This window comes from Capricornis sumatraensis, chromosome 7 (assembly GCF_032405125.1).
Source record: "Capricornis sumatraensis isolate serow.1 chromosome 7, serow.2, whole genome shotgun sequence".
Lineage (NCBI taxonomy): Eukaryota > Metazoa > Chordata > Mammalia > Artiodactyla > Bovidae > Capricornis > Capricornis sumatraensis.
This window is the reverse complement of record NC_091075.1, coordinates 8,367,231-8,377,542: the sequence shown is the minus strand read 5'-3', so window position 1 is coordinate 8,377,542 and position 10,312 is coordinate 8,367,231. Positions and strand designations below refer to the sequence as shown.

Genomic DNA, 10,312 nt, shown 5'->3' with positions numbered 1-10,312 from the left:
TATTTTCTCAAATATGGATATACAGGGTCAAGAAAAACTGAAATGGTATAAGCTGGGACCTTGAAAGGTCGTCTTTTTCACTGAATGATCCAAAGTGGTTTTCTTGGAATAAGTGCCTCATGTTCATTCTTGTGCCAGGAAATTCATTTATTTCTGGATATATCTGAGCATTTAATTCAAACTCAACAAAATCGTGCGAATGTTTTATAACTAAGTGTTCTTGAAGTGAGGTATTATAGGATCAAGAAAAAGGAAGGGTAAAGTGTGATTATGGGGACTGTAATCTTCAGGGATTTAGAATACTGTAGACAGGTCAGTGGATGGACCCATCCTTGATGAGGTCATAGCATCATATTGCAGTTGTACCTTTTATTAAATCATTGTTTCCCTCACTGGCTTGGATTCAAGAGATGGTTCTGTTGTCCCTGATGAAATGAAAGCAAATAGTTGTCTTAGTTTGAGCATGTTCTCAGATATTAGACACATTTAAATGCCTAATTAAATGGACTGTCCTAAAGATTTCCTCAAAGCAATGAGATAAGTGTCATAAAACCAAGATATATGAAAAATATAAAGGGACTAATGTTTCATGTCCTCAGTTTCTGAATCTAAATGCTGCCTTGTAACAATGGACTGCGACCAGTAAGCTGTGATTAGCTAGGCTCAAGTAGTACTAACTCTAATCTCATGAAAACTTCTACTAGCCCTATTAATTGCTTCTTTAAGGATTTATTTTATATCAATTATATATTTAATCTCTACAGCAATCCTAAGATTTAGATATTTATTATTCACATCTTAGAGATGAAGAAACTGAAACTGAGCTAGAATAATTGGCCAAAGTTAACGCAACTGGTAAATAGTGGTACAAGAGTTTCTAGTCTGGAAAGTTATTCTGATATTAGTCCTTTTTTTCTCAATGATGCTGGTTCTTTTCAAACTATTTCAAAGGCACTAGAAACCCGCAGTGCCTCAGGGACCACTGACCAGAAAAAGGAAGGAGAGGGGAATAAACCAGGCAGTGCTCTGAGCCCCTCACCCTAGGTTCAGCCATGGCACATCTTTTATATATGAGTTGCATTTAAAGCTTTATTTTGAATATTACCAAATGCAATAATGTACTGAGATGTACATTGTGAACTGTGGTATTGGAGAAGACTCTTGAGAGTCCTTTGGACTGCAAGGAGATCCAACCAGTGCATCCTAAAGGAAATCAGTACTGAAAAGTCATTGGAAGGACTGATGCTGAAGCTGAAACTCCAATGTTTTGGCCACCTGATGTGATGAACTGACTCTTTGGAAAAGACCCTGATGCTGGGAAGGATTGAAGGCAGGAGGAGAAGGGGACAAGAGAGGATGAGAAGGTTGGATGGCATCACCGATTCGATGGACATGAGTTTGAGTAAGCTCTGGGACTTGGTGATGCACAGGGAGGCCTGGCGTGCTGCAGTTCTTGACCCCAAAGACTTGGGGTCACTGTACTTCTTGGGGTCACAAAGAGTCGGACGGCTGAGAAACTGAACTCAACTGAACAGTGATGTCTCCTAAAGCTGTACTAGTTACTTCTTGAAATCAGAACAGTATCGTTTCTTTAATCTCACAAGTGGGAAACTTCCCATGTCTTGGAGCAGATGGAAATTACTCCACTTACAATGTGATTTGGGCTCTAGGATCTCCCATGGAGCCCTGGCAGCCTTGCTGTCTTTTGCATCAAAGCCAGTTACATTATTCACCTACCTGAAATCTCACTGTTATCAGTGATATCACTGTTATCACAACTCACTGAGTTCTCTCCAAAGAGAGAAGTGATATCTTCTCCAAATATCTTGAGACAGTTTTCAATAAGTAATTGTATCATAGAAACCTGTAATACAATGGGGCAAAAAAAAAGGCATATTACTGTACATATGGCGTAACAGTAAATCACGTTTCATACGTGAATCTGGGCTCTTAAACAAAATGCAAAAGAGGTCTGAGAAATATTCAGACTTGATTAAATATATGTATATATCGATGTATATATATATAATATATATATATATCAGTTTTTTCTAAGAAATAACTGATACTTTCAAGAGTACTTTGGGCACACTTTTTAAAATTCTTTTAGTCATTGGGCTAAAGTTATAATATGTGGGCTGGTTTAATAGCTAAAATTTTGTAATGATGGTTACATGCTTAAAACTAGGATGATGTAAGTAGCCCACATATGATGTTTGGGACAAAAATGTATATTATTAATTTTTATTTAGTTTTATTAAAATTTTTGTTTTACTGATAATTTATACATAACATCTTATTAAAACTTATAAAGTATCAAATACAACACAAATTGTGAAATTACTTCAGTGAAGAAATATCTGAAACTTGGGTAGCACAGGTTTCTGTCTGGGGTTGGGAGCTGGATGGGGGTTGTGAAGGAAGAAACCATCTGGAGAGAAAACATGTCTGTCTGTCTATCTACATTGCCTTGCCTCACACTTGCTGTCTAGGGGAGCTTGGAGAAGAGCTTGATCTTATTAGGTATGTTATGGCTCTGTTAGGATATTCTGAAATATTTACCTAGCTTCCTCATCCTCTGGCGGAGACACAATGCTGCTGCTGCTGCTGCTGAGTCGCTTCAGTCGTGTCTGACTCTGTGCGACCCCACAGACGGCAGCCTACTAGGCTGCCCCGTATCTGGGATTCTCCAGGCAAGAACACTGGAGTGGGTTGCCATTTCCTTCTCCAGGCATGAAAGTGAAAAGCGAAAGTGAAGTCGCTCAGTCGTGCCCGACTCTTAGCGACCCCATGGACTGCAGCCTAACTGGCTCCTCCATACATGGGATTTTGCAGGCAAGAATACTGGAGTGGGGTGCCATTGCCTTCTCCGGGAGGCACAGTAGAAGCGAAGTATTTTCCTGAATGAGCCACAACTGGCAGAGTGTGGCCAGCGTGTGTGGAGCCTCGGGTGCTCGTATGGCCCAGGCCGCCTAAGATGTGCCGACAGGGACCAGATGTATTGGGTCTGTCATCGTTGTGTAATGATGAACTCACAGTTTGGAGGCTTGCACACCCTCAGTGATGAGGCTGAGAGTTGAACCTTGGCTCTCCGGTTCCGAAGCCAGGTTCTTTTCTATCATATCGTCCTACTCTTACCTCTCTGTTGTTTAATCCCTTGGATGGCAAAGGAGAAGTGACTCAGCTGTTCTCAGTTAAAATACACCTTCCCATGCCCAACCAGAGTAGGACTCTGCCACTCCAAGGCAGTGTAATTAAAATGTGCACTTTAAAACACGGGTTCACCAGCGTTAATACCACAGACTTCAGGTTCAAAATGGGGACTCTGCCCCACAAGGCATAAAAATGAGAGATCTTGTTACCTTTTTGCTGAGGTTTTTAAATGCTGACCTGCCAGAATTAGGCAGACAAAAAAGGCTTGGGGCGAGAGACACGGATAAACGATAAGATGTCATCTGATTGGAGGAAGAATGTTGCTCAATGTTGTGTAACACTCCAAAAAGGTGTCGCAGAAACACTACATTGGCTCTCGGTAGCTGGTCTACAAGCCTAATGACAGAAGAAGCACTTATGAATAAAGCGAGTCATTTTGCTTAGAAAGTGGAAATACAGAGAACACAGTACATCTTTTCCTACCATGTACACAGTCCATTCTCACAGTGCCAGGCATGAATGCATACAAAAACGTTTCACTGATTTTAATTCCTGAACCAGGTAAGCCCTACTCTGATTAGTTATGTGTTTGTATTTAAGATCATACCCCTGGCGGATTGGTTCGTTATCATCTCTTTCTAGGCCAGTGGATTTCATCTCCAACAGTTTCATGTATTCAGAAGGTGTAAAATGGTCAAGCATTCCATGTTAATAAGATTAGGAGAAAAACACAGTGTCACCAATAAGGCATGCATCTCTCTTCAAACTGGCGTCGAGGGGTATGATCAAGTGAAAGCACTTGATACTGCTCATTATTTCAGATGACACAGCTGTAAACTATAAGCTAATATTTTCCTAAGAGTATGTTGGTTGTGTTTTCTCAGACTTGAGTAATTATTGCATCATTACCTCTGGGTCGCAGTTATTTTCTCCTCCTCATTTCCTTGATCAATAACAGCAAGCCATTTATCACAAAGATGGGCTGAAAATACGCTTCCTTGGATATTTCGAAGAAAATCCTTATGTAGATCAGAAAAATACATATTATTTTATGATAAGTTCAATGGAGAAATTGCAAAGAAAATATTTAGTTGAAAAATTCAATTCAGTCTGCAATTCCTTCACAGCCACGCAGACTGATTCACACAGAGCTTGGCTGTGATTCTCCACAGCCTTGCACACTCAGAAGTACTGGTTGGATTTTCCCCAACTAAAATGAGAAGCCTAAAAGTAGAGTCTAGGCTGTAGTGAGAATGAGGCTAAAGCTCCTTCTATCACCTGGAGCTTACTCTTTGTGTACATGTTAACACATTAGTACAGACTGGCAAGGTCTGGTGATAACTCACCCGAAATCCTATTTGTTTCCTGAAAAGAAATGCACGTACCCATTTTGTTTGTTAACTTCAGACACAGTGCTTGCTCTGAATTCAAGAAAGAGAAGTTCTGAAATAAAACAAAACTACACCCCTACATGCTCTTATACACATATGAAGAGAAAACCGGAGGTATGTGTGCTCTTTGGGAAAAAGCTAGTATCGAAATCGCTTCGATCTTTTTCTTTAAAAAAAAAAATATATATATATATATATAAAAGTTCAGTTCTACAGACTTTTAAGCAGCAGGTGTTAGAAATAAACCAAAAGCCCCAATGGGTAAACTACACGTTACCCTTACAACTCTTTGAATGGAATATATCCTCCCCAAAGAGGAAACTGAAAATTTACATACATGGCAACTTCACACCTGTGGGATAGAATATGCAAATGTAAGCTTCCTAAGTGGAGGCCTGGAAAGTTTATCCTGATGACCAAGTCTTAATATGATAGAATGGGGCCTATTAAAATGGATGAAGTTGTAAACTGTTGTGCAAGCCTGAGGGGAAATGATTGCATTGCCTTGCCAGTTTCAAAGGCACAACTTGGTTCCACTGGTCTTAATATACAGCCTGACTTCTCTGAAGAGTATCTGCTTCAGGCAGTGTTTCTACGGCAACTGTCATGATTATAATCCTGTCAGCGTTCACTTGTTTCAGTACTTATTGAGCTGCTGTTTGTGTCCGGCACTCTTTTGAGTACTGAGGATAGACTATGAAGATAACGTACCGAGTCTCAGTCCTCTCATACTTTTTCTTGTGATTGGTATACAGTACCCAATCATGGTCATTAGGTTTTCACTCTGCTTCTTATGGAGTGTCCACAGTATATTGGGAGGGAGGAAGCACTCCATTTCAGTTCAGCCGTTCAGTCCTGTCCTACTCTTTGCGACCCCATGGACTGCACACCAGGCTTTCGTGTCCATCACCAACACCTGGGTCTTGTTCAGATTCATGTCCATCGAGTTGGTGATGCCATTCAACCATCTCATCTGGCTTTGGCTTCTGGGAGTCTGGGGCTGTGCAGCAGGCCCTTTGTGGTTAAGCCAGGACATGACTCATATGGAATATGCCATGGCTATTTGCCATTGGCCCTCTGTTTATAGACAGTTTAAGGGAAAACTCAATGTGGTTCTGACGATGTATTCACTTCTGATTTAGACCACCTCTGTGGTTGCTTGGACATATGGTATTATCCAGGCCAAAGGTGCAAAGTTGGATTCCCCACCAAGATCAATCAACTTTAGGAAGAGAAAACTCTGGGATTGTCTAAGACCTGTGCGCTTATAGCATGGAAACAGGCAAGAGCCTAGTAACTCTTGCTCACAAATCAAATCAGTTCCAAGTGTGCACCTGATAGAGGGTAGCACTCTACTTGCTATTTGCATACCTAGTGTGTATTATGATGGTGCAAGTGTACTAGGGCTCACCTCTAAGTCATATCTGCACTGTTGCTATTATCATGCAATCGAACATTAACAGGGGACAAGGAAACACCTCATGTTATTTAGTTTCTAAGATAATTTTAACAACCTGTCTATAGTGATTACTACATCAATATATTTTTCTTCATAGCTGCTCACAAGTTCCAAGATGGATTGATTAATTTTTTTGTTTCTGTTCTGTTATCGCCCTGGTAGAAATTTAACTACACGCTTGTGATTTAGCTGTATCATTTCAAACTCTGTCTATTTTTGTATAAATGTATGGAACTTTTCCAAATTCCAAACTGATTTTGACTGTTGGACTCACTTTAAAAATAAGATTTTTAGATGGGGCATATAGTAAAACTGGTTACCATGTAAATATAACCTCGGGTGGTGGGTTAAACTTACTGATATTAACAAAGGTTGTTAAAGATGGGAAGGGAGAAAAAAGGAGGAAAAAGGGGGAACAAATGGTGGAGACATCCCTACACTAATTTTAAAGTAAAAGGCATTGTTAGACAGGGGAAGGTAGGATGATGTAGTGATCAGAGATTTTGGTGGCCTCACTAAGCATTTTATGATTCATTGTAAGAGAAATGGGCTTCCTAGGTGGGGCTAGTGGTAAAAAAACCTGCCTGTCAATGCAGGAGATGCAAGAGAGGCAGGTTCAATCCCTGGCAGGAAGTTCCCCTGGAGTCGAGCATGGCAACCCACTCTAGTATTCTTGCCTGGAGGGTTGCATGGACAGAGGAGTCTGCTGGGCAACAGTTAAAGGGATTACAGAGAATCGGATGCGATGAGGCGACTAACACACACACACACACACACACACTCACGAGTTTACCATAGTGAGTAAACATCTGTCTTGCATCCATGCTAAGTTGCCACAGCCGTGTCCAGTTCTGGGCACCCTCATAAACTATAACCTGCCAGACTCCTCCGTCCATACGACTGGAGTCGTATGCCAGTCCCTGTTCCAGGGGATCCTTCCAACCTAGGGATTGAACCCAGGTTTCTTGCATTGCAGGCAGATTCTTTTACTGTCTGAGCCACCTGGGAAGTTACTTCTGTTAACTGTTTCCAAAAGCTTAAGATGAATTTTATTTTGGAAATGTTGCCTTCATTAGGAAGGTGATGAGGAAGTCATCCAAAGCTGGAAGCTTGTTTTGGTAAACGCTCAACGTGGTAAGTGGGTATTTTGAAATTGATTCTTCTTCTTCATGGAGTGTTCAGGAGCCAAGATGTGCAGTGAAAAAGGAAAATATCTAATGTATGGGGCTCATAACATTTGAGGTACCTTCCTTCAATTTTGACTTTGTGACGTGTTTTCCGCTTTTCAGATCCTTCCTCTCTTATGCCTATTATGTTTCTTGGGCATTCATAGTGAAGGACCAGTCATACAGCTTTAGACTGACTCTGCGTGTGGACGATGCTCAAACTTTCCTTACCTTTAAGACCGACGATACTACGAGAATGCATTCATCATCCAAGTTCACTTTGTGTCCAGCATTGAGTTTGTTCCTCAGGGCTATTGCGGATTTTATACTGGCTGGTTTTCTGAAGATGCCTTCTGTGAACGGCCCTTTTTGATTGATAAAGGAAAGCATCTCCTATAGGGAAGGAAAGAGAAGAAAACTGTGGGACATTTCCTGTCTAGTCTAGAAGCCCAGAGCACAAGCTTGCTCCTGTTTTGACAGAGCTGTGGTATATGAGGGTACAGTTCTAGAACAGCACCGAAGTCAATTTGAAATTTTTACTTCAGTGTCTGTAAATATATTTTCTACCCAACAATAAATTTGAGTCATACACTGAAACATTTTAAACACTTGTGTAGTCAGATTTTCTGTTTCAGTGAATTTACTGTATTAACTGTCTCTGCTTTGAGGCCTTTGTAGATTCACCCTCTCCTCCTTCACCGCTGCCTTCTCATTATTCCCTATTAGAGATGCTCTTCCCTGAGTGTGGAAATCTTTTTGCCATACTCACGCGCCATTTGTTTATTCCCCTTCCAGGGACTGTCCACCCCATTCATTCCTGTTTCCTGTATTCCCTCCCCTCAAACTCAGGCTCAATAGGCCCCTCCTCTCTGATCTCATTCCTTTCTCATCAGCCTCTCTAGCTCCTTTTCCTGTATTTTCATGTCCTCTGCTGTCTGCAAAGTTAGAGAGATAACAGATATTGGAGCCAGGTGTTTCAAGGATTGTGGAATCTGTTATGCTCCTCATCCACTGTGTGACTTTGGGCATAGCACGTTCTTGGGTGAGGCTCTTTTGTTTTTCATTTATGAAGTGAGGGTGGTGATAGTCATGGCTACCGCCTAAATTTTCTGTGAAAGCGCAAGGTCTGGGGTAGTAGCTAGCACATAACTGGTATGATAAATTTCTCCATATATACCATAAAATTCCCTGCATCTAGTGTAGTGCTTGGAGAGAGGGTAGACAGTGAACAAGAGTTAAATGCTTACACTTCAGTACACTAGCTTGATATAGCACAGTCCAAACTCTGTGACTCTCTTTTGACACATTCTGGCAGGATCAAAGGATTCATCTGTGCCAGAGGATGCCTACTTTATGCTTAAACACTTGAGTTACATATCAAATCCGCGTGAGACATTGTGAGTCATAGGGCGAGCAGACTCAGCTGAAGGAGACTTGAGACTAGTGTGGACTTCAAGGGAGGAGACCAGGAGACAGTGTGAGGATGAGGTGGACTCTCAGAGCTTCTTACACACAGAGTCTGAAGGAGAGTTACAGGGCTCCAAATAGCCTGGAGCGAAAACTCCCCTCCAGGTCCTCCCCACCGTTCTATGCAAAACCAAGAGCTCTCTCACCCAAAGAAAAAAATGGACATTGGGTTGAATACGCCCGGCTCCCAGCCGGTCCCAGCCTCTGGCCGATCTCCAAAATTCCTTGCCCCAGCTGTTGAAGAGATAACTACTCTGAACAACCTTGCAGAAGAACGGGCGCCCTTAAGACGGTAGCTTTCCACATCCATGCCTGTATAGATTTCCTCTTCTTGGGTAAGGGCAGCAGCTCCCTAATCTGACTGCTGCCCCGTCTCGCCCCATTAAAGGTGATCTGTAAGGTGCCCGGTGTCATCCTTTTTCTCAACCTCGCCTTCTCTAACTGCCTTACTTCACAGAGTCCACGTTAACTGGTCTGAGCTGGTATAGATGGGTGTTTGTTGAAATCGGTGGAATGGATGAGAGTAACTTTTCATCTTGTATTTGCCTTCTGACTCTGCAGTACCTAAATCAGATCTTTTTTTTTTGAAATAACATTGTGAAACTTATCGGACAAAGCCAGACTTCTTCATGTGGAGTAGATTGGGAAGAGAACACTTGATCTCTGCGAACGCCCCTCCTCAGGAAGGTTACAGAAACCAAAAGAAGACCTACCAGAATTGGGGTGCGCAGGGTGTCATTATCACATACATCCTCAAGAGGAGCTCCAAAGAGCTCTTTTTGCTTTCTGGGTGGTAGAGGTGGGTGTTGGTTGTCCTCGCGCGTCCTGGGGCGACACCAAAAGGCCCAGTTTTTGACAGAAGTCTTACTAACTCTCTTCTTGTCTGAATCAAATGTAGAAGAGAGATTTTCAGTAGTAGTAGCTTAGCTGATTTAGCCTATTTCCAACACTTACATTCAGCAGCATATTCATGGCAGAGGCTGAAAGAGAGAAACTGAACCATTTGTTATATAGAATTCCCCACATTCTGAAACAGGCTAATTGCATCCTTGTGGTGTTAACATGTTCTTCTTCCCCATATTCTGCAAACCTAGAGGCGTGATCAGACTCGGGGGTGATTCCCCCTGTGACAGTCTTCCCCAGACAGTGCCATCTATTCCCTTTGCCCTGTGTCATGACGCACTTAAGCTGTAGTTATACGGGTTTCCTAATGGTAAGTATTATCAGTGGATTCCGGTATCAGATCTCATTTTAAAAGCCAAAAATATTTAATATTCAAATCAAGCAGCATTTGGATATCATTTACTTTTGTAGTAAGTTTCCTTCCTCGGTTCAATTACCTGTTTGGCTTTCTGAGTACCCAGTCATGCCCAATTTTCTCCCATCAAAAGAATCGCCTTTCATGAGACATCCTGCCTGATCCTGCTTTTCAGTCAGCCTCTGGACCTCTCCTCTGGGAGGCCACACACCTCAGTCAACTCCAAGGATGACTTCCTGCCCTCAGGGTCTTGGGAAGTAGTCATTAAATGCAGACTATGTTGTAGGATTACAGCTGGCCATTTGTCTGTAACACCTTACTCAGCTAACCCAAGGATGAATGTTAACTACCACAGCCCCTGTCAAAGGAATGCAGATGAAGGGCTTTTCAAAGAAAGAGTGATCAGCAATGAAAAATG

General features: G+C 41.9%; 1 protein-coding gene across 1 annotated transcript; it reads right to left on the bottom strand.

Annotated features, from left to right (window-relative positions):
• Positions 1-294: 294 nt before the first annotated feature.
• LOC138082253 (rho GTPase-activating protein 20-like) lies at positions 295-9,812 on the bottom strand. Its single transcript, XM_068975554.1, is given in 7 exon segments — positions 295-416; positions 1,738-1,864; positions 3,363-3,549; positions 4,063-4,172; positions 7,401-7,562; positions 9,350-9,461; positions 9,661-9,812. Coding segments are annotated over 7 exon segments (972 nt in total).
• Positions 9,813-10,312: the final 500 nt, after the last annotated feature.